The 25,094-nt window shown below is 42.3% G+C and overlaps 1 protein-coding gene across 12 annotated transcripts in view; it reads left to right on the top strand.

The window, feature by feature from the left end:
• The window catches only part of grip2b (glutamate receptor interacting protein 2b), a 444,861-nt gene that overhangs the window by 384,925 nt on the left and 34,842 nt on the right, over window positions 1–25,094 (top strand). For all 12 annotated transcript variants that reach the window (XM_033627121.2, XM_078171386.1, XM_033627119.2 and 9 more), the window contains exons 7-12: window positions 3,074–3,219; window positions 3,637–3,784; window positions 5,135–5,304; window positions 18,597–18,752; window positions 20,002–20,154; window positions 20,259–20,445. In XM_033627121.2, coding sequence (XP_033483012.2) covers window positions 3,074–3,219; window positions 3,637–3,784; window positions 5,135–5,304; window positions 18,597–18,752; window positions 20,002–20,154; window positions 20,259–20,445 — 960 coding nt within the window. The remainder of the gene's footprint in view (window positions 1–3,073; window positions 3,220–3,636; window positions 3,785–5,134; window positions 5,305–18,596; window positions 18,753–20,001; window positions 20,155–20,258; window positions 20,446–25,094) is intronic.

The following is a 25,094-nucleotide window of genomic DNA, read 5'->3' as shown; positions in this document are numbered from 1 at the left end:
GAATGAATTTTTTTGGTGCTTTTAGCATCACAAGCCAAGTGTCATCTAGTTCCATTATACTGGTGAGAAGGCAGACTTCTCAAGGACTGATATCATAAGCACTCGGCAACTCACGCCAAAATAATATGACTACCTGCAGCTTATTGGGGAAAAATGGAGCCATCACTACCTGTTTTGCTAAGCTCCAAAGGCAAACATTTTTGTTTCAGTTTTGTAATAATCTCTTTCAAAGCTTTTATTTGAATCCATAATTCTCCAAAAACATTGATCGTTAGGTACGTCTATCATATACAGTGCCCTCCAAAAGTATTGGAACAGTGAGGCCAATTCCTTTATTTTTGTTGTAGACTGAAAATATTTGGGTTTGACATCAAAAGATGAATAAGAGACAAGAGATCAACATTTCAGCTTTTATTTCCAGGTATTTACATCTGGATCTGATACACAACTTAGAAGATAGCACCTTTTGTTTGAACCCACCCATTTTTCATGAGAGCAAAAGTATTGGAACATGTGACTGACAGGTGTGTTTTGTTGCCCAGGTGTCTCCCAATTACATTGATTATTCAAACAATAAATAGCACTGAATGTCTGAGCTCAGTTTCAGATTGGGTATGATAGGTTTTGCCTGTGCAGACTGCATTTAGAGGTGGAACCAACATGAAAACTGAGAGCTGTCTATGGGTGAAAAAGAAGCAATTGTGAATCTGAGATAAGATGGACAATCAATCAGAGCCATTGCACAAACATTGGCCATAGCCAGTACAACCATTTGGAATGTCCTGAAGAAGAAAGAAACCACTGGTGTACTAAGCAACAGACATCGAACAGGTAGACCAAGGAAAACATCGGCAGTTGATGACAGAAACATTGTGAGAGCTGTAAAGAAAGACCCTAAAACAACTGTTAGTGACATCAGCAACAACCTCCAGAGGGCAGGAGTGAAGGTATCACAATCTACTGTTCGCGGAAGACTTCATGAACAAAAGTACAGAGGCTACACCAGAAGATGCAAACCACTCATTAGCAAGGCCAGGCTGGAATTTGTCAAAAGGTACAGAGATGAGCCTCAAAAATTCTGGGAAAAAGTTTTATGGACTGATGAGACAAAGATTAACTTTTTCCAAAGTGATGGAAAGGCGAAAGTTTGGAGAAAGAAAGGATCTGCTCATGATCCCAAACATTCAAGCTCATCTGTGAAACACGGTGGAGGTAATGTCATGGCTTGGGCTTGCATGGCTTCTTCTGGGACGGGCTCTTTCATCTTCATTGATGATGTAACACATGATGGCAGCAGCAAAATGAACTCAGAAGTCTACAGAAACATTTTGTCTGCTAATTTAAAGAAAGATGCAACCAAACTGATTGGGAGATCCTTCATCATGCAGCAAGATAACGACCCAAAACACACTGCCAAAACAACAAAGGAGTTCATCAGGGGCAAGAAGTGGAAGGTTTTAGACTGGCCAAGTCAGTCTCCAGACTTAAACCCAATACAGCATACATTTTACCTGCTGAAGGGGAGACTGAAGGGAGTAACCCCCCTAAACAAACGACAACTGAAAGAGGCTGCGGTGAAAGCCTGGAAAAGCATCACAAAAGAAGAATGCAAAGGTTTGGTGATGTCAATGGGTCACAGGCTTCATGCAGTTATTGAAAGCAAAGGATTTGCAACTAAATATTAAGTCTCATTCATTTTAATCTATTTTAAGTTTATATGTTCCAATACTTTTGCTCACCTAAAAATTTTGTGTTCCATTACAAATAATGCTATCTTCTAAGTTGTGTATCAGATCCAGATGTAAATACCTGGAAATAAAAGCTGAAATGTTGATCTATTGTCTCATATTCATCTTTTGATGTCAAACCCAAATGTTTTCAGTCTACAACAAAAGTAAACGAATTGGACTCACTGTTCCAATACTTTTGGAGGGCACTGTAACCTCATTCCAATGAAGCCTTTTGGTCTGTGCCGTTGCGTCATATTGCGAAAAAGCTTCAGGGCTATCCCATAATACTTTACAACTTCTGGCTCATATGATGACAGCTCTGAATTACTCACACTCTGGCATCATGCATAAAGCATCTATCAGCTCTTTAATGCAGCCCGCTGCATGAAAAAAATCAAAATGCTGCATATCCATTTTTGGAGGAATGAATAATGGCCTGATATGTGCCATGAGTGCCTCTAGAATATCAAACATTCAGTCTGTGAAAGTGTTTCTGTCAACCAGGGACTTTTTTTTGAAAATTACCATAATTTAAATGAAACCAGATCACATGACAAAATGTCAAATCTTGAGATTTTGAATGCTGTGAAGCACAGCAGTAAAACTGTCATCTTAGTGCTGTTTCTGCTGTGTTTGTCCTCCATTTGAACTTGAGGAGAAATGATACTGTAAGTCTCAGACAGACGAGAGGAGAGAAAAGAAGAGGAAGAGATAAGGAAGACGGCGACCAGTGGAGTAGAAAGAAGCTTGGAACAAGTAGGACAGCAACGAAGTGAGATGAAGAAAATAAGAGAGATGTTGAAAGGAAAAAGATATTTGGAAGTCGGGGTTAAAGAAAGAAAAGGAAGTTGGAAAGAGAAGTTTCTCAGAAAGTAGGAGGGACGAGATGTAAGAGGAAGTCAGAGAGAAGGTGCAGGCTGTTAGAAAGGGAATGGTTGAAAAATGTTTTTTGTTATGCTTTTTTTTAAATGGTTTTCTCATATGCCGTGATTTTCCAACATCGTTCTTCCACACAGTGTACTCCGACCAAGTTTACGTGCACAAATATTATGGTTTTGCCTTTATTCTGGAAAAGTCAATAGCCATGTACAAGAAGGTATCCATGACAACGCATTGAGCTCAACGGAAACCACAATCACAAGTGAAACGTGTATCCTAAATGTTCTATAAACATGTCCAAAGAAGCTCCTAAAACCTGAATGACATTTTTTTTAGGTTGTCTGTATTTCTGAATTCTCATCTTTTCAGTTCTCTCATCACCGTATTTCATCGTATCTCATCGTATTTTCACCGCTGATGTTTTCTTTTGGTCTGTGTGTGTGCGTGTGTGTGTGTGTGTGCAGAGAGGGCACACTGCGACCCGGTGATCGTCTCCTCAGTGTGGATGGCGTGCCACTGCATAACGCTAATCACAGCGACGCCCTCAGCGTGTTGGCTCAGTGCGGCCAGGAAGCCCTGTTCCAGATAGAGTATGACGTTACTATCATGGGTGAGAGACCACAGACACACACACACACACACACACACACACACACAAACACAAGACATGAATAAAAGCTTGGGGCAAACATTTCAAGACTGCTAAAATGGCACTGAAATTAAAAATTGGATGATTTTGTTGATGTGTTGGCATTTTCTGCCGCCTCAGGCTGAGCTCTGCCTTTTTTTTAGTGTAAAACTGCTCAATTTAACTCTCCCAGAGTGCATTGCAAAGAATCCTCTGGTCATCACATCTGATAAATGTTGTCTCAAGGGCGTTTTTACCTAAAACTCTTTTACTAACGTCGGTGCTAGTGCTGATTGAAAGGTACTCTGCCAAAGTGTTTTTTATTTTCATCACAGGAGCATCAGATCACAGCAGAGGGTGAAAATGATTCACATAAAAAACATGTTTTCTTTTCATCAGACACAGTAACGAACGCCTCCGGTCCGCTATTAGTGGAAATTGCAAAGGCGCCAGGAGCAACGCTGGGTATCACGCTGACATCGGCCAATCATCGAAACAAGCAGGTCATTGTCATCGACCGGGTTAAACCTGGCAGCGTGGTGGACAGGTACACTCACTCTCATGTATACACAGTGTAGCTGCATGTATGCATTGTTGTAGTTTGACCTTGATTTACTCTCTAAAGTCTGTGTTAACTGTGTCCTCCTGCTGATGAAGTTCAGATAAGGAGCTCTGAGCTGATGAAAGTGTTGATGCACTCTTCTGGGTTTTCTTCAAGGTTTACAGCAGCTGATGGATTCTGAGAGCCAGGCCAAGAGGCATTATATTTCGGGTTTCACCTCAAAAACGCCTTGAGGGAATTTCTTCAAATTTGGCACAAACGTTCAGTTGGTCTCAAGGATGATCCGACTAGATTTTGGTGGTCAAATGTCAGATTTCAAGGTCACTGTGATGTCGTCCGTCTCATTCTTGTGAACACGATACCGCAAGAATACCTTGAGTGAATTTCTTCAAATATGGCACAAACGTCCACTTGGACTTGACAGTGAATTGATCACATTTTGGTGGTCAAAGTTCAGTGTCACTGTGATCTTGCATTTGTCTCATTTTTGTAAGCCTAATATCTCAAGACGGCCATGAGGGAATTTCCTCAAATTTGGCACAAACGTCCACTTTGTGGCTGATATAATGGCAGAGGAAACACTGCACACTGAACATCAAGTAAATATGAAGGAAGGTGCTGTTTTATAGTGAAGATGCAAATGTATTTTAATACATTATCAAAATAATACAAGTAGGATTAGTGCATCAATAATAAAACAACCTGCGTCACACAGTTTTCACTTTCATGTAAAACCATAATAATGGAAAGCACAATACCTGAGGTAATATAAATGTCCGTGAATTCGACAAGTTGAAGGTTGGTTGAAGAACTTCTGATTTCATTTTGCCTCTTTTCTCACATCTGAAAATAAACCTATGCAGTTGGATTACAGATGTGGTTGCATGTTTATTCTATAATATTTTCTCCCTGTCTCTCTAACACACACACACAAACACACACACACACACATAGACTCTGTCTAGCCCTATAACTAACACAGACAGCAGGAGACAGGATATTTCCCCGAGCCTCAGTCTGGCTCTAAAATATACATGAGGCACTTGAACTTGGTGTCAGTGCTGAAAAGCTAAAATAACCTCAGTCAACCGAACAGGTTTGACTGTGGAGGTTCGCGTTCTGCCGCTGTTCATTCCCACATGGTTGAAAATTCATTTTTAAAAAGTGATTCACAGTTTGAGAGCAGAGACACCAGGTTGAGCAGCTCTGCAGCATACATATGCTCTTCAAACAGAACAAAAACACGCTAAGTGTTTCTCATACTGTACATATTTCTCCTGTGTTTTGTTGTGGTAAGAATCCTTCCATCTTCTCCCTGTGTCTCTTTTTCACCAGATGTGGAGCTCTGCATGCTGGAGATCACCTGCTGTCCATAGATGGGACATCAACAGAACACTGTACAGTCCTGGAGGCAACACAGCTATTAGCGAGCACAACAGAACTGGTGAAATTAGAAATACTTCCCTCCCATCAAACAAGACTAACTGGGAAACAGCACGACACAGGTGGGTGTGCCAGCTTTGTGTCTTTGTTTGTGTAATATCAAGTTCACCAGTCAGTTTGTGATTCTTGTTAAAAAAAGAAGTTTTGTCTTTTAGATTTTGACACAATAAGGGACAAATGAGTAAATGTTTTCGGTTTTATGCCTCCACGCCGGCGATAGGCGTGGCCAGAGGCATGATGTTTTTGGGTTGTCCATCTTACCCCCACCTCAGGAGGCAGAGCAGGTCGTCCACTAATTGGAAGATCAGTGGGTTGATCCCTGGCTCCTCCAGTCCGCATGTCTAAGTATCCTTTGGCACGATACTGAACCCCAAACTGCTTCCGATGGCTGTTCCATTGGTGCGTGAGTGCATGGGAATGGCAACTGAGTAGCAGGTGGCACCATGTCTGACAGCCTCGGCCTCCAGTGTGTGAATGGGTGAATGTGACATGCAGTTTAGAAGCGCTGTAAGTGGTCAGAAGACTAGACAAGTGCAGTCCACTTACATGATATCTCAAGAACTCCTTGAGGGAATTTCTTTAAATTTGGCACAAATGTCTACTTGAACTTACCAATGAACTGATTCGATTTTGGTGGTCATAAGTCAAAGGTTAAGGTCACTGTGACCTTGTTTGTCTCATTTTTGTGAATGGAATATCCCAAGAATGCCTTGAGGGAATTTCTGCAAATTTGGCATAAAGGTTTACTTAGTCTCACAAATGAGCAGATTAGAATTTGGTTGTAGAAGGTCAAAGGTCAAGGTCACTGTAACCTTACAAACAATGTTTTTGTCCATAACTCAGTTCAGTTAAAGGGCCAGTGTGTAATATTTGGCATGGTTTATTGTCAAATCTGAATCTGAATCTGAATATTCTACCCATTAATATGTTTATACAAGTGTATGATCACTATAAAATAAAATTCGTTTGGTTTTCGTAGCCTTATAATTATGCTTTTATATATATAGCAAGGGCCTTGCTTTAGAGAGGTCGCCATCTTGCGCCGCCATGTATGTAAGGCAGCCCGAGCGGACAATCCACTGCGGTCAAGCCAGCCAGAGAACGCGTTTCGCGTGTATAAATGAACCAACGAAGATAGCGGAAGGAAGGAAGAAAGAGGAGGAAACAGCAGAGTGTTAGTAGTTCGTCGATAGAGAGTAGTGAAAAGTTTTTTTAGTTATAAAGTTTGTGAATGGACCACACTTACCGCGCAACAGGAGAGAATGAACCCGAACCGTCATCTGCGAGGAAAAGACGACGCAACTTCACTCCTTGTGATGCACTCTCTGCGGCGCTTTTCCTCCTGATGATATATCTTCCCAATGATGGCAGCAGTAGCACCGAATCCCATTCTGTGCAGCAAAATGTGAGCGGAGGATTCAGCCTCTCTTCTCGCCCGCTCAGCATCAAACACATGGAGTTCCTCATCTGTATGCTCCGGCTCAAACAGGTATGGCTCTGGGTCTGTGTCGGCTACAAGAAACTCTTCAAAATCACGTTCAAAGTCGTCCATTGCATCTACTATAGTCCGGAGATATTGCTAGGCTAAATAAACAGCTGAGCTCTGTTTACAGGCTACGCTGTCAGTCAGTGTGCGGGCTGGAGATTGGTGGAGCAGAGAGGTCTCCTCCTCTGGTCTCCTGCTTGTGAGGGCTTCATTACAATATCGTAACATGGTTTAGATTTCTAAATAAACATTTACCTCGTCGCTAGATAGACCTACTCCTGAAAAACTCGTGCGCAAGGCTTTTTGTCCCTACGAGGCCACCGTCATTTACCCGACGGGAGGGGTGAGCGAGTGAGCCCTGCAATCTAGAATTTGACCACCGATGTCACTGTTTTCAACCCATTTTACACACTGGGCCTTTAAGGACTAGATGTTACAATCCCTTGATGCACATACTTAAAACTATGAGTGGGAGTGACAGTGTTGTTTTGGGGTTTCCAAGCAGGAGCCAAACGGTTGAGGTTAGATGGACAGAAAACTAGGAAAGAGCACAGGGAAGGCAGAACCAAGGAGAGACGTCTGTATGGACTGAGCTCTCCCCCGCTGGACCAGGCTGTACACTCTCCCCCTACACCCTCATTTTGATGAGGGAAGAGAGGGGAGAAGAGAGAAGAAACTAACAGGAGAAAAACTTACCTAACTTTAATTGAGTTGGAGTTAGAGTATCTATCTATCTATTTATCTATCTATCTATCTAAATTCTAGTTTCCATTTTAACTGCATAAACATTCGGAAACCATGAAATCGGTTTTATGACCTCACCGGTTTGACACATTCACATCTCTCCTGATGTAACTAAAACGTCCTCTCCAGAGCTCTGGTGCTGAGCCCTGCAGCGTTACTAACAGCAGACAAAGCTGAACTTGTTGCTTCACAACAGTGTTGAACATGCAGCCAGAACAAAAAAGGGTTGTACCTGCAACCAACAGAACAGTTTCCATCACTCACCTACAGAAAGTAATGGGTTGCCACTCGCACTGTACAATATTGATACCAGATCGTCCTGTATAAGAAAATAAAACATACCATCCCTCACTGAGTCAGTATGGGACAGGATGTTTCCCGTATTTTCGTGCTCACTCTACTCTAATGTTTACTATGTTGTCACATACTTAAAATGACTTGGGAAATACTAAAATCAAAAGGGTTTTGGTGGAAGTATTACAGTTTTTCTCAATCGCTTTGGTGCATTTCTCACATCACTATTAACATTTGCACAAGAGTTAGTGCATTTCTCAAAACAATTAGTGCAAACTGCAAAACCTAGTTGATAACCTGCAAAACTGTGTCACTTGCTCGAAATGGATAGTTCATTCCTCAAAAGCAAGTATTCATGTCAATGAAAGTGTCAGTGTCATCAAAACGAAAAGTCCTGACACCATTGTTTATGAACAAGACAGTCAAATGGCTTTGTCATGTTTTCATTATGACAGTTTACTCTGTAAGTGTTTTCCAATGCAAAAAAGTCAGATCATGGTGACACTACCTGAAAATACTCAAGACAGCACCAAACACTATTTGCACAGCCACTTGAAAACCACAGTGAACTTACACATTACTGTATTTAGTGAGGTAACAGAGTACAAGACACTGAGTACGTATGTACATGTTCACAGCATTGTGCAAAAGAAAAATACACGCTTACTTATTACTTACGTATGACACAATGACAGTAGTGCAGATTGTTTAGTGCTGAATTACTGTCCAATATACACACCTGTTCTCCCGACGAAATGTTTGAATAATTGAATTTACAGTGGTTCTCTCAACATTTGGCTGCACCCTTTGACCAGCGTCAGTCATTGTGAGGCCGTGATTGACAACATGGTCCACAATTGTAGCCCTAATTTCATCAGGAATCTGCCTATTGGCCTCTTCCTTCCTTTTCACCTGTTTTGTCCCCGTCCCCTTCCTCCCCGCATCCTCACCCCTCTTCCACTACGTTGACCTTCCATTTCTGTGTCACAGTATTGTAGAAATGGTACACACTATGTCCTGCTCGGTTCATATATGTTTGCCAAGTGAAGGTTTGTGGGATTCAGCTTTGAGTGACTGTGGAGAAGTGGCTTATCATTGGTTACAACTAATGCGTCACACACTCCTCCTCATCAGTGAAAGCTGAGGTTCACCTGACAGAAATTGTTCAATTTCTGAGACATTTTCAGGAAAAAATGATAAAGAAATGTATAAAATTTGCTTGACAGATTTTGACAATTAGTTCAACATTTTTGTATGTAATGACTCAAGCAATGAAATGAGGACTATTAGTTTTATAGGGAATGACTATTCAGCATTCATAAGTATAGTTAATTTTGACTGACATGACATAAGCAAATGATGTTATAAAACAGCAGAGAATTGTGTGAAAGCAACTGATGCATGTCCAAAAGCATTTGCAATTTGTTGGAAGGAATGAGAAACTGCTATTATGATGTGCACAAATGACTAAATTGACTAAAAGCAACTGAGAAAAACTTTAACTCAACAGGTGTGAAAAAGAACGACACCTAGACTGACTGCCCATCACCTAATGTCAGTAAATTATATCCCTGTCATTTCCAGTCTGATTCTATTCTCACCCTACATTAGGAAATTGCCCCTCAGCAGCATACCTTGAAGCATGTGTTAAGTCAATGAAAATGAACGATGAAACGAATGCCTAGAGTTATCTATTTTAGCCTACTACTACTTTTTACGTTTATTTACCTTACATGGAGCTAAAAGTAATAATCACGTTTTAGAAAGAGTAGCAAGTCAAGCTAATCGCTAACATGCATGATTAAAAAAGAACACAACCATTGCTTTGAGATGGCTGTCAGAGATAATAGAGTTATGATCACGTCCTGTCTGAGGTGTAACAGGGAGTGTGTTTCACGATTTATTTCCTAATCTCTCTTAAAAAAAAAGAGGATTAGCATACTTTTGGAAATCGTCCGTTCTGGTTCAGCGCCAGGAGTCGTGCCCATAATTCACACAAGATATCTCGGGGCTAGGATTAAGGTAGATGGGATTGTTTCCTGCATGGAGATGACTTCCATGTTGTCCTGTGGTTGCCAGATGTTTGACAGTAAGCAGAGCGATGTCATGAACACATTCACCTCCATGAAACGAGAAAACAAAGTTTCATCATGGCATCAGTAAAATAAATAAATAAAAGACAAGCACAGTAATTATCCTTCAATCACTTATCACAGCATTATTTATCTTGTGATTTTATGATGTCTGGACTGTTGTCAACCAGATGGTGTGTGTGTTTAGTTTTGTTGCCAAATTCAGATTGATGTTGTTTTTCTTTTTACACCTTGTGTCGTCCTCCACAACAGCTGTTATTAACACGGTGACATTACGTGGTGTTGGATGTGTGATGACGCAGCTCCGTAGTGAAAGCATTTTGCACTTGTCTGCTACGAAAGTGATTTAGAGGTTGTGTGTGTGTGTATCGGAGAGACAGAGAGAGAGCATGTTCCTTTTTTGAAGCTATATGCATATGTGTGCATGTGTGTGTCAGCATTTTTATTTCTGTATATCTGTGTGTGTCAGTGTGAGTGCCAGGTCTTGAAGTTAATGACTATAATAATCTGTTGATGAGATTGAAGCTTTTGGCTGTCAGTGTGATTTTCACAGCCAGCGCTAAACTACCATACAGGCTGAGTGTGTGTGTGTGTGTGTGTGTGTGTGTGTGTGTGTATAAGTGCAGTCCATTTACCATTTATCCACAGTGTGCTCATATTTTACAAACCTAGTGCTGGGACAACAACCCCATTACTATGTTGATGAGGTCATCACGGTCAACACATTATTTTGGTTGTTGTTGTTTTTTTTTGAGCTGCTATAATAAATTAATTGAAAAATGGCTCTGATGGTCTGATGCAGCACTTTTGTCTGCATTTGCCATTCTGCAGCCTCAGTCAATGTCACGCCTACCGCACTGTCTGATTGGTTACACCATCCATACATCCATTTTCAGCCGCTTATCCGGAGTCAGGTCGCAGGGCAGCAGGCTGAGCACTGAACTTCAGACATCCCTCTCCCCAACAATGCTTTCCAGCTTCTCCCCGAGGTGTTCCCAGGCCAGATGAGATGTATAATCCCTTCACTGTGTTCTGGGTCTGCCCTGGGGCCTCCTACCAGTTGGACGTGCCCGAAACACCTCTAACAGGAGGTGCCGAGGAGGATCCTGATCAGACACCTGAACCATCTCAACTGACCCCTTTCAACGCGACGGAGCAGAGGCTCTACTCCGAGCTCCCGACGAATGTCTCAACTCCTCACCCTATCTGTAAGGCTGAGCCCAGACACCCTATGGAGGAAACTTATTTCAGCCGCTTGTCCCTACGATCTCATTCTTTCGGTCACTACTCAAAGCTCATGACCAAAGGTGAGGGTCAGAACATAGATGGACTGGTAAATGGAAAGCTTGGATGTCTGGCACAGCTTCCTCCTCCCCATGACAGTCCGGTGCAATGCCTGCGTCACTACTGATAGCACATCAACCTGCTTTTCATCACGTGCTCTGTTATAATCTTACTGGTAAGCAAGACCCTGAGATACTTGAACCTTCACTTGGGGCAGCAACGCTCTCCCAACCCAGAGGGGGCAATCCACTGTTTTCTGGCAAAGAACCATGGCCTCAAATTTGGAGGGACCATCAAACATGTCTCTAGCTAATGCCTGCTGAGTTAGCATAACAAACTATAAATGTACTTGCTAGACCGGCCAGAGCTCCACATAGAAGTCAATGAGTCCTACTTTACACCACATGATTCAAGTGACCCAATTCTGATTTTTTCCTCTCAAGTGGCACAGATCGGATCTGTAACATGAACGTGTAAACAGGGAAAAAACGCATGATATCGAATATTGTCAGATCAGATTCAGGCCTCCTTCATATGTGGAAATATACGTGCGTCATGAATAATGCCACGACAGACACACAGACACAAAGACGGTGCTTCTGCATGCCAGCCAAACGTGTGCGCAACTGTGAGAAATAAATATGTGAGGTGTACGCTGCTTTTCTATCTTTTTTTTATTTTTCTTTCTTTCTTTCTGTCAGCGACATACACTCCTAACACAGGACGGGTTGTTTTTATTGACTGAGTTGATCATTAAGCCATAGTGATGCGCGGATCGGCTCTGATAGCACCTGAATCAGCATGTACGCATCAATCATCCAGCCGCACCCGTCTGCAGCTGCACGGACATTTCCACCACTCTGTGTAGGCGAAGTTACCTTTTAAATTATGTGGAGCAGCACCAGCTTTCCAGGTGATTTATTCTTTAACGATTAACTTTAAATATTTAAAGTTAGTCCTTAAAATTGCTTTCAGCAATATAAACATTTCCATGCGCACAGTAATATCACTGTAGCAAATACAGTGGGACATTTACACAGTGGTCAAGAGTGCTGGACCGGAAGTGTCGCACAAAAAAACGGAAGCTGGCTGCGTTCTGTTTTGTCTCCGTGAAAAATAAGGTGAACAGAACATGTAAACAGCAGTCAGGAAAAATCGGATATAGGCAACAAATCGGACTTGGGCATCAAGACATGGTAGCGTAAAGGCAGCCTGAGAGACAGTGAATATCCTTAACTTTAGATTAGCACAACAGTGTTGGCACTACAAAAGAACAAATGACCAAGACAGTAGATACAGTGACTGTTATCCTGTTAGGGGTTGTGGGGGGCTGGAGCCTATCCCAGCTGACATTGGGCAAGAGGTGGGGTTCATCCTGCACAGGTCACCAGACTATCACAGGGCTGACACATAGAGACAGACAACCATTCACACTCACATTCACACCTACGGACAATTTAGAGTCACCAATGTCTTTGGACTGTGGGAGGAAGCTGGAGCGCCTGGAGGAGTCCCACACTGACACGGGGAGAACATGCAAACTCTGCACAGATGGGCTCCCCCATCCTGGGTTGGGACTAGGAACCCTCTTGCTGTGAGGCAACAATGCTAACCACTTGTCACCGTGCTACCCTTGGTATAGTAATATATGTATTTTAATTCCTGAGCTTCTTGTCATCACACCTTCCTCAGCAGTCATTTTGGGAACCAGGGACCAGCAGAATTAGGGCAAAGAAATGGTAAAGTTTACCTGGTTAAGTCACCCTACGCACTCTTAGCAGATCAGGGAGGAAAAACCCATCCTGGTGTCTCTCCACCTGCAGCCCTCGCTCGTGGAACGCTAATTGAGGAATATTTTGGCTGCGACAGCAACTTTGTGCTTAATTAGTTGAAGAAGTGTTTCTTCACCCGTAGCCAAGTGACGGCTTTTCATCTGCGGGAGAATTAGTGCCAGTGGATTTACAGGGGCAACGCTGATTATCCCAGGTTAATGCCTCACAGCTGAAGGGTTTAAGGATGACAAGTTTGCACACACAATCACACACATGCAATACAATAACACATGTACATACATGAAAACGCACGCCTGTGCGCTGCACGTACACAGCTTCACATATATGTAGAGCCTGTGATGAAGCTGTCAGTATTGTAGCAACTAAAGTCAGATGAATGTGAATTGATTTACTCTTTTTCTCTTCATTACACATGTACACATGTTTTCTGTTTCCAAGTGTTGGTAGCTTCAGTTTTCTTTGACCTAATTAGAGACTCGAGAGGTTGAGAAAGGCGGTATTAAGAAGAAGAGATATTGTAGACTGAAATAGACTGAAACCTCCGCCACTGCTCTGCTCGCTATAGAATGTTTCATCTCAGCATGAAAACGGCAGGAAGAGAGGAAGTTGAAAAGAGAAGTGAGTGACAGGGAGTGTAAAGGCAGGCTGGTATTTAATTAAGGTCATTACACCTCTTTGCTTACTGACGCCTCCTCCTCTGCTCTCCTGATTTCCTCTTCTTCTCACCTACTTATTTTTTGTTTCATCTGCTTCCTGTTTTTCCCTCTGTTGTTTTCGTCTTCTTGTCTTTCTTTCTGCCTCCTCTTTGTCATTCCTTTCAACTCCGCACAGCTCCTTAGTTCTCTCCTACTCTTTTGTTTTGCTTTATTCTAATTTACAGTATGTTAAAGAGACAGAAAACAAGAAAGTACTTGAGGCTACACGTCAACCGACCACACACACACACAAACACACACACTCCAAAGGTCACCATCTCATCTTGCATCTCCTTCATTTGTCTCTGTGAAGAAAAATTCATTCTTTTCCTTCTAATCACGATTGTGACCGCCTGTGTGTATATGCGGTAAGTGTGTATTTGTACGTGTGTGTGTCTGTGAAGTGAGCACAGCTCATTAGTGTATTGATGGCCTTGCAGGAGACCTTACAGCCAGCCTGCTGCTGTTTTATTAATAGACAGTCTGATTAAAGGTTTTGCAGTTGTGTGTGTGACTTTGATTGTGTTTCAGTGTGTTACTGCAGCATAGATTAGTGTTCCTGAGTCTGGACATAAGTGTGCATGTACACACAAGGGATGTCAGCTTCTGTTAGTTTTGCTTTCGATGGCCTAACATCAATTTACAGGTAAATGTTTAAGGAAAAAAGTTCTCTGCTGGAAAACAGTGGATTGCCCCCTCTGGGTTGGGAATGAATTACTGACCCAAGTGAGGGAGTTCAAGTATCCTGAGGTCTTGTTCACAAGAAGGTAGAATGGAGCATGAGATGTTTGGCGTAACGTCTGCAGTGACGCGATGCTGTGCCAGACTGTTGTGGTAAAGAGAGAGCTGATCTAGAAGGCAAAGCTTTAAATTAACTGGTCCATCTACGTCCCAACCCTCACCTATGGTCATGAATTCTGGGTATTCCAGGCATGTCCAACTGGTAGGAGGCCCCGGGGCAGACCCAGAACATGCTGGAGGTATTGTATATCTCGTCTGGCCTGGAAACACCTCAGGATCCCCCAGGAGGAGCTGAAAAGCTTTGCTGGGGATCGGGACGTCTGAAATACTTTGCTCAGCCTGCTGCCCCCATGAGCCAGCTTTGGATAAGTGGTTGAAAATGGATGGATGGAAAATAGTGTGAAATATAAGAGGTGCTTACCTTTTAGTCCGGTGCTCTATTGACCCCTTGAGCTCACTGCCCTTCCTCTGCTTTCCACTGGTTAGCTAGCTGCTGCTCTGCACTGACGCAAGTAACATTAACATGATCTCAATGATATCTCCGGCTGCCCCTCAAGTAGCCCCAGAGAGTAAGTGGCCTAATTTTGAGCCTCAAAACCCCTTTGGCATTCTTAGCTATGTTAGCACCACTAGCCACATTGACGATGGTAACAGTGATAACAAGTACTTTGGGAAGAAGCAACAAAAGACCTGCGCTCTCCCTAATATCAACAGGTCCTCAGTGGAGAGGCTAATAGCTTCAAGTACCTGTGTGTCTACATCAGTTGGGGTCTGACTTAAATGCTGCATCCTGACTCGGTGGTGAGAAAAGCAAGGCAGAGACTGTTTTACTTTCGATGCCTGAGGAAATACCCCCTCAAACTCTGAGGAATTTCTACTCCTGCATCATCAAGAGCATCCTGACAGGGAACATCACTGCCTGATATGGAGACAACAGCGAACAGGACTGCAGGGCCTTACAAAGAGTGGTTCTTTCAGCTGAGCACACTATAGGTGCTGCTCTACCCTGCATAAAGGATGTGTGCACCTGCTGCTACAAAAATAAGGCCACAAGAATCATTGAAGATCCCAGCCATCTGGATTACTGCCTTTCCACTCTGTTGAGTTATGGCCGGTATACACTGTGAGATTTTGGGCTGTCCCAGACGAAAGATAACCATTGTGGGAGAAACGTGGTGATATCTTTGGTCGTGGCTCTAAAACGGTGGTCTTATGTCACACTGTGAGACAAGTTCAAGGACGGCCGTTGTCAACGTCTTGCGACCAAAGACAACCTGAGATAAAATTCTGATGGTGTCAGAAATTTAGGATGACTATCTCACAGTGTGAACAAAATCGCTTGCCATGGAGGTAAAACGAACTAAAAGAAGTCTGTGGAACTCCCAGAAAGAGGAAAGTTTGGTGGAGCTGTGGCAGCAGAAGCCTTGTTTATTTGGTGTTTCCTCCAGCTGCTGTCATGACCGCGAGAAAAAAGACGCTGCATGGAAGGAAATTGCGGAGGAACTGCAACTTCCGGGTGAGCAAGCTACCTATGGTGACGCAGATGGATGACGTACGCTGATGCGGTGCACACTGATAACGTTGCATATTGACGTAGGTCATAACCTGTGATTCAATAGTAAACGGCCATCGTACAATCTGCACACATCAAACTTGACGTCGTACCAAAGTTTATTAGATCCACGTCTCACAGTGTGTCATGCAATGGTCTTATAAGATTGCTGAAATCGCACAGTGTATAGAGGGCATTAGGGAAGAAGGTACTGGTTACACCTGACAGCACTAAGAGGCTCAGGAGGAGATCCTGCCCTAAGGCCACAAGGACACTGAATGAAGACCCTGTGACCCTCACACAGACCCCCCCCCCAACAACCAAAACTGCATTTCACTGAAAATGTTTCATTACTCAAAAATAAGCTGCTTACTCACCAGGGCGACCTCTGGGAGACCAGAGGGAAACGCCACCATGGGTCAGGATGGTGTTAGCAGCGGTAATCCCGGAATGAGCAGCAACTTTAGCTGCTTCCCACTGGAGCTGGGTGGTGACCAATAAAGAGTGGTGGTGGTTAGCCAACCAACCAGTGTGGCATGAATGACTAATAGCTTTGTTGTAGTACAGCATAGAGCTAGTATTACTGCTAAACTATTGAGAAGCAAATGAGTGACAGACATGCCGCTCTAAAATATTCCCAGCATAAGTGTGTATCTATATTGTCTATTAGAGTGTGTCCTGCCTGTGTGCATCTGTCTGTGACTGCAGCCATTTCCTGTCAGCACATCTGTCTCTGCAGTGTGTTTCGCTGGACCTAATGACTTTATTTTTACTCACGGAGGATTAGACTGGAAAATGTTACCACATTTCTCAAATCTCACCCCGGGGCCGCCCGACACTTCTGCTCCTCAGACCTCACGCCAACAGAGTGGTTTAGATGGGATGACTTACATGTCAAAGGAAACAAAGGCTCTGCTGGATGGATGTGGCAGCACAGGACAGCTTAGGATCAACTTCAGAGTTGAGATAAGTGTGTGTGGTGAGGAATTACACATGAGGCCGTGTAGGTTGTCAGACTTCAGCCTTGATTGTATGCTGATGCTCTCAGTGGGAGTTTCCCCCAGAAGAGGTTCTCCCCGACATCTGAAGGAAAGTGACTTTTCAACAGATGGCAGTGTTTCTCTCTTTGAAGTTCAACATTATAGGAAATATGCATTTTCACTGTCTTGCTGAGAGTCAGATGAGAAAATCAGCACCACTCATGTCTGTATGGTTAATATGAAGCTACAGCTGGCAGTCGGCTAACTTAGCTTAGCACAAAGACTGGAGACAGGGAAACAGCTGGTCTAGCTTTGTTCAAAGTTGAGTAAACATGCCAACCAGTTCCTCTAAAGCTTGCTTATTACAGCATGTTATGATTAACACAGTGTCCACTGGTTTCATGCTATTTCACTGATCAGCAGTTGGTGGCAGTAACACATATGTAAGCATAGCAACATGCCAAAGATGAAGACTGCAAGCTAATAAACATGGATGTACACAATGCAGGAAAGGAAATGCATTTAACGTGATTGTTAAGCTGAAAACATACCAGCGCCACCAAAGCGTGGCACGTCAGGTGACTCATGTCAAGTGACACCCCGTAGCACACAGACAACCACACAAAGTTATTACTACTTTTCCTGAAAGATCTTTACTTCCTCCTTCTCTGCAGGGCTATGACTCACCAAGCAATATCTTTTTGGCCATTGTCTTTATAATGACGGGATTGTTAGTCATTTAGCTCAGGATATTTCTCGACCTCAACAATGCGTCTCTTCTCAAACATTCTTCGTCACGCCAGAGACACAGCAACAGCCACAGAGTTCTCTTTATACATTGATGGTGAGGAGAGGAGTTGAGCTGCCATAGGAGCAGAGAAAAAGAGCTGCTACAAGAGCCGATATTTACAAGCAGAGAGCGAGTGGGGGAAAAATGAATTTATTCAGGGGGTGGTGAGGCTGGAAATAGGACAGTGGCGTAAAGTGCTGCAGGGCACCACGTCCAGGAGTGCTAGCCGCTGCCCATGAGCTGTACATTTGAAATAATAGGGGCGTATTTTTCGATGCACGCTGTTTGTCGCCAGTGTGTTTTGGTCTTAAGACCTCAAGGATTCACACAATGTTTTTGTGTGAAACACTGAATATCAAAGGTTCAGTGTGTAGGATTTAAGTAGGTATATTGGTAGACAGTGTAAATCATATTGATTACTGGTTTTGAATCATTTATCATCACCTGAAAGTAAGAATAATTGTGTTTTCCTTGCATTAAAATGAGCAGTTTGTATCTACATACAGAGCTGGTCCTCTTCCGCAGAGTCCGCCATGTTGTTCTACAGTAGCCCAGAATAGACAAACCAAACACTGACTCTAAATATGGCCATTTGCATTTTTGAATTTTTATGTTTTCACATTTTCACATGAGCTACTGCACTTTTCCAATGGGCTTTGCACATGAGAGAAGTTTCAGTTGGTTGCATCCTCATCACTAGATGCCACTAAATCCTACACATTAGACTTATAACAAAAATATAACTTCACAGGGCCCCTCTAAAGATGTAATAATCATGGCTGTTAGACATGTTGAAGATAACGTTAGACATGTCACACATGTCAAATGTCAGGCAGGCATCTAGGGAATTAATGTGAGTCAATACACTGTCTTCAAGTCATTCTTCTTCTTGTGTGTTCCAGTGAAGGTTCAGAAGTCGGACCACCCCCACTCCTGGGACCCCTGTGTGAACTACTGTCACCCTTCAAACTCCACCCTCTGCAACACAAGCGCCACCCTCAACAAGTCGTGGACCGCCTCAAATAATAACACCATCAACAGCCTCGACTACTGCAAGTGTAAGAACACAGAAACAGTGACATTTATCTATTTGTTCATTCGTTCATTCTGTGACTCATTACTTTTACTCAGCTCTGTCTTCTGTCAGTCTTGCTGCAGGATGTCTGGAAAACATAATAATGGAAATAGATCGACAATATGCAAATAAGTTCTTACATTTTGATGCTACTTGGTGAAACAGGAGTTGTGGCAAATGTGGCTCCTCACCTAAAAACACATACTTACATTATGCCAAATGTTTAAATGTATCTACCCTGGCAGTTTATTAAAAACATTGTATGGTGGTGGAAACACATCCACAACAGCTGCTGAAGAACACTGTGGAAACTGCTTAACGTGATGGTGAACTGAAACCTCATCAGGGTGCTACAGCACCCTGATGAGGTTTAATATTTCCTTTGCTGTTTCAGGTATAGTCATCTCCTGATGTGAAAAAAAACTTTAAAAAATGTCTTGTTGGACTTGTGTTGTTCTACACTCTCCCTTTGTATTTATCCCAGCATCTTTCAACCGTAATTGCTTTTAATTCCACCACGCCAGTGATAGCCATGGCTTTCGGGTTGTCCATCTGTCCCATTCTCATGAGTATGATAGCTCAAGAACGCCTCGAGGGAAGTTATCCACTTGGACCCAAGAATGAATGAATCCGTTTTTACGTTTTGAATCTGTCTACAATGGGCTTGAGACGCGCCCTTGTTTGAGGACTCAGATTGTGGAGTTACTCCTTTACGAATCTGATCCCGTTTGATTCGGTGTTGGTAATCTCTTGCTACTGCACGCCTTTGCTGAAGTCGACCCCAGCAGGATTCCAACCCTGGAAGACGAGTGCTCTAGCCACTACACTAGGGAGGCCAACTTGAACTCAAGAATGAACTTATTAGAATGTGGTCAAAGGTCAAAGGTTGCCGTGACCTCACAAACCATGTTTTGGGCCATAACATAAAAATTCATAGGCTTAATATGACAATATTTCTCACAAATGTCTTAACAGGATAAAATGATGGAGTGATGACCTTTTATATCCAAAAGATCAAAGGTAACTGTGACATCATAATGTTCTGCAAAAACACTTCTGGCCATTATTTAGCGTCATATCTCGGGAACTGAACTGATTTATCTGTAACATGTTTTATTTTTCAGTCTTTTTTTGCTTTTGATTAATTCTTCAATCCGTGTCGTCATGTCTCTGTGTAGCAATAATGGAACAACTGACACCATCTGTCTGTCGTATCTTTCTCTTTTTTGCAGCTCTGGTGTCTGCCAGTTTCTCTCCCGGCTCAACGACTACATCGGGCCCCAGTAGCCAGAGCTCCAGCACCCTGCCCAGGCCCACAGTTCCCATGAGTCCACGTAACTCGCTGCTCAAACGACGGCAGAGAAAGAAAGAGCACAAAAGCTCCTGTAAGCTCCATATGCCTCTCTGTCTGTGCTGTGATATCATTTAACTGAAGGGAAATGAATAATCAAAAAATCTTTCCTGTGGGTTTGTGTGTGTGTGTGTTCAGTGTCCCTGGCGTCAAGCTCGGTGGGTCCAGGTGGTCAGGTAGTTCATGTAGAGACCAGTGAGGTCGTCCTAACAGGTGACCCTCTCAATGGCTTTGGTGTCCAGCTGCAGGGAGGAATATTTGCCACTGAAACGCTGTCTGCACCCCCACTTATCCGGTTCATAGAGCCTGACAGCTCTGCAGAGAGGTGAGCACACACACATTCAGGCATCAGTGAACTGCACATGACGCCTTTCTGTTCTTTACCATGTGTCTTACCACTCTGTGATGTAAATCCCTTATGACACAAAATGTTCAACATATATGAGCTTATGTTTGAAGTTAGACTTTTAATTTGGAGCTACAGCATCACACATTACTACACTTCCTTGTTTGTTCAAGATGTACCTCACTTAAGCAAATCTGTTCCAGGATTTTTGTCTTATTCTACATGTCCTTTATACTACAAAGTTAGTCATAACTTCAAACAGTCAGATACATTCTATAAAGTAAAATTATAAAGTCATGCAAAATGGGAAACTGAAAGCAGGTCTGAAAATGTGATCTTAGGTGAGATCAACCTGGTCTCACAGAAATATGTGAAACTAATGGTCGACCAGAAAGGTCATTTGTCAGCAAGATTTAATTGGTTGCTTGATTACAAAAAAACAAAACCGTCAAAATAAATTAAAACCTATATGACTGGAGCATGTGGGAATTTAATTTGAAAGGACAGACACAGGAAGTGTCCACGCTCAGCAGTCAGACAGGAGTCAGGTTAATTTCCAGGGCTGGTACCTGCAGTTATTCCACAGGCTAGTTAATAACATGTCGGGCAGGAAATCCAAAGTGTGGGATCATTTTGAGAAGGTGAAGGACGAACCCAAGGTGATATGTAAACTCATCTTCATTGGTCGACTACAAACATGACGTATCATCTGAAACATGGAAGTAGCTACATGCCCATTAGCCCACAGCGTCATTAACAGGCGGCTGGCTCAGTGTGTGACGTGCACTTGGAGATAAAATATAGGCCTATATTAATGAAGGTTCATTAGTACGGTTTTGTATTTCTCTGTAATGTAGCACAGTGTTAACAATGTTACTGATACTATTCTTTCTCACACCTTCAGCTCAAACCACCAAAATATACAATTTATAATTAAATTAATATGATAAACATTTAATAATCATTATATCATCAAATTGTTTCCCTCTGAATCGTAACTGAACTGAATAGTGAGGTGTCTGGGTGTCGTAAAGCACATTATTTGGACAGGTTGTAACAGTGTGTTTGTATCTGTGTGATACAACAAGCTGTTGTAGTAGAGTTAAATTAACTCTGTGTGTGTGTGTGTGTGTGTGTGTGTGAGTGAGTTAAAGAGAACATATGCTTACTTTAACACTGTTTTAGCAGCTTTACTGACATTTTCTGTGTGTGTGTGTGTGTGTGTGTGTGTGTGTTTGTGAGACTGTGTTTTAACAGCTCTGCTTGGCTCACTGTGACGTGTGGGTGTATGAACATTTCTAAGCCTTTACTGTATTCACATGTGTAGGTGGGGTTTTCCAAATATTGACATGCAAGTGTGTGTGTGTGTGTGTGTGTGTTCTTTTATTGCACTTAATTCATGCTTATGTGTTAAGAACTTCATTTAATTCTCCCTGTGTGAAATCATGTCTGTGTTGTGTATGTGGTGTGTGTTTGCTGATTGATGTTCCAGTTGTATTAACAGCTTCCCTAAGTGCTGGGTGTGTTTCTGCACCCTGAGGCCACACTCCCTTTTCCATTAGCGCCCACGCTAACAACACTAATTAGCTAGCCTCCCCTCGCCCACGTTGAAGGAATCGATAAGTAGCCTCCTCTTCGGTTGACAGGATGAATCCAAATAACCCCCTCACACCACCCTGAATTACACTTAACCACAATTTGTAGTCTTTAAAACAGAAGTCTTGTTCAGCAGTGACCAGCGAGGACATCCTCCCGTTAGGGTTTAACCTGTAATTATCCTGCATTAGTGCTGCTGGAAGTTCTTCTATAAATGCTATTTAATATTTCAATTCAAAGTAATTTTAAATTGAGTCCTGAGAGAGCATAATGTTACACTCTACCAATTTAAATTAATAATCTGTAGAATTTTATTTAAGATATTCTCTGTTGAGTTTTGCTTTGAAAGTTGAAGATAATTAAAAGCTTTTACACATTTGACCACAGGAAGAACTAGGTACTGAGACAGAAATACCACCCAAACATTCAAAATGATTAAACCTCATTATGTTGCAGTAGTTGCTGATTTCATTTGGACAATTTGCCCCACAGTGAAAATACTATAGTGTGATTTTACTAAGTCAGCAGTGAGCCACTTCAGATCGTGTTTTAACTCAAACTGCCAGTACTTTCAATTTGACTGTAAGTGTACAGTGAACAATTAAGACATGAGGTCACATGCTGATGTGTGTAGAAAGCAAAAGAAAGTAACTTTTGGACAAGAAAGGCAAACACTGTTCAGGCTATAGTTCAGATTATTGAACAGAAGTTTGAAGATTATTGTCTCAACTTCTGTCTCAACATTAACAATTAAAAAATTGGTTGCAGGTAATTAAACGAGTATACAATATTTCTCACAGCAAAGCACTGCTAAATTGGATTTTGGTGACAGAGCAGGAACTGTTGCTGAACCCATGCACCCATTTTGTGCCACATGACAAGTGTACCAATGTCGCTCCTGTTTTGTCTTTTATTTTGTTAATCAAGCGCACCCCTTCCCAGGGTTTGTGCTCAGCCCCACTTCCCCAAGTCTCCCTTATCTCTCCATAATGCAAGAGATAAGGGAGGTTAGCTTCATATCCATGAAACACATTGATAGTCGTATTTCTTTTAAATCTGCAATTTCCTCCAGTATCTTACTCAGCATCCCGTGAATCTGGGCCATGTTGGGCTCCATGGGTTTGCTAGCTGCAGGTTCTTTGCTGGCAGCTACTTCCTTGTCTTAATAGTGGTAGTAGACACGTGAAGTTGGGTCTGTGTGGCAAAGTGAAGTTTTCTTTGTTCCATAATACCACAAGTTTAGTTTCAATGAATATAGCCCATTAAAGTCCTGATATGTGAGCACATTTGAGAATGAGATGAAAAAGAGGCTATTAACCCAAAGGCAGCGAGAGCACAAGTTGAGGCTTCCGTTGCTCATCCCTGCGTGACTTGACACTGTGATTATTATTTTTGCCTTAATTGAGCAGCCCCAGGTTAGGTTTAGTCACAAAAGCCACTTGGTTATGGTCAGGAAAAGATCATGTTTGGGCTTAAAATAGCCGGTTTTGGTGGCTCTATCCTGGCTGGAAACGCGGCATCAGGTTGCTAAAAACAACCAAATCTTTTGTTTGTTGGTCTTAAACAGTGGTCTGCAGCCTGGTATGCATCTTGCTTAAGTGTCACACCATCCATTGTCCCCTACACCCCCCGGTGACAAAGTCCGCTCATATGATTCATCACTTCAGAAGCGCTGATACATGTGTGAAACGTACAAATGTAACATATCCATGATTTGCAGAAGTGTACAATGCCAACATTTTCTTGTAGCAACAGGGCTGCTAATATAAAAACCTTGCAAGACTTAAAAGCAAAAGGAAAGAATAATGAGCAGAGAAATTAGATGAGATGATGAAAGGAATGAGAGCGAGACAGGTAAAAAAGGGACGGAAACTTCTTTGAACTGTTTAGAATAATGAAAACTGGAAAAAAACAGACAGAGAAACAGAAAAGTAGTGAAGAGAATAAAAAAAATGGAAAACAGAGGGCAGCGAGGCAGGGACGACAGTCTTGGCTGAACATTTAATACTCAGTAGATCATGATAAAGATGTCTGGCTGTACATTAATACGGGTCACCTACTCATGGCTTAATGGAGGATATATCAGCTGTGCGTGTGTGTGTGTGTGTGTGTCACATGCACACAAGTGAAAATCATAAGTGCCCTGCAAATCCAAAGGGCAGTGACTGCATGAAGGCGAGGCCTGGTTAAAGTGAGACAAATCACTGCATCTTCATTTTCTCCTGTCAGAAGTCTCCTCGGGGCAGAAAGGGATAACCACTGTAATCATGTCGTAGCATTTAATAATAGGGCTCTTATTTTAGTTCAGTGTACGACAGTCATGACATTTGATCCTAAAGCTATTAAAAAAAAAAGTGAACTGCAGTTACAATCATCTTGTCTACATTTTCCCCAGTAGTCCACTGAAGGTTCTCTACATAGCTGTGCTCAACGGGCGCAGAGGACAGGTGTCTTTTCCTAAACCTAACCTACGTAATTTTACTTTCCCAAATCTAACTTACCCAGCTGTTTTTCCCCAAAACCTAAACCTAAGCTACGTAACTTAACGTTAAGTTTGTAATGTGACGATGCCCAATCTTGACTCTTTTCCTCAATCTAACCTTTGCGTCCTAAACCTCAATTTTACGTTAAATTCCTAACTTTAATTTATGGACCTAACCTAATGATGTCCAACCATAATTCTTTTCCTAAACCTAACCTATGTAACTTTACTTTCGTAGACCTTACCTGTGTAACTTACCGTTAAGTGTGAAATGTGAGGATGCCCAACCATGATTCGTTTCCGAAATCTAAACTTTGTGTCCTAAACCTACTTAATTTTACGTTAAATTCCTAACTTTAAGTTATGGACCTAACCCAATGATGTCCAACCATAATTCTTTTCCTAAACCTAACCTACGCAACTTTACTTTTTTAAAACTAACCTGTGTAACTTAGCATTAAGTACGAAATGTGAGGATGCCCAACCATGATTCTTTTCCTTAACCTAACCTATGTGTCCTTATCCTGCCTAACTTTATGTTAAGTACATA

The sequence above is a fragment of the Epinephelus lanceolatus genome, chromosome 1 (genome assembly GCF_041903045.1).
Source record: "Epinephelus lanceolatus isolate andai-2023 chromosome 1, ASM4190304v1, whole genome shotgun sequence".
Taxonomy (NCBI): domain Eukaryota; kingdom Metazoa; phylum Chordata; class Actinopteri; order Perciformes; family Serranidae; genus Epinephelus; species Epinephelus lanceolatus.
The sequence above is the reverse complement of the archived record's forward strand: the minus strand, read 5'-3'. Positions and strand labels throughout refer to the sequence as shown.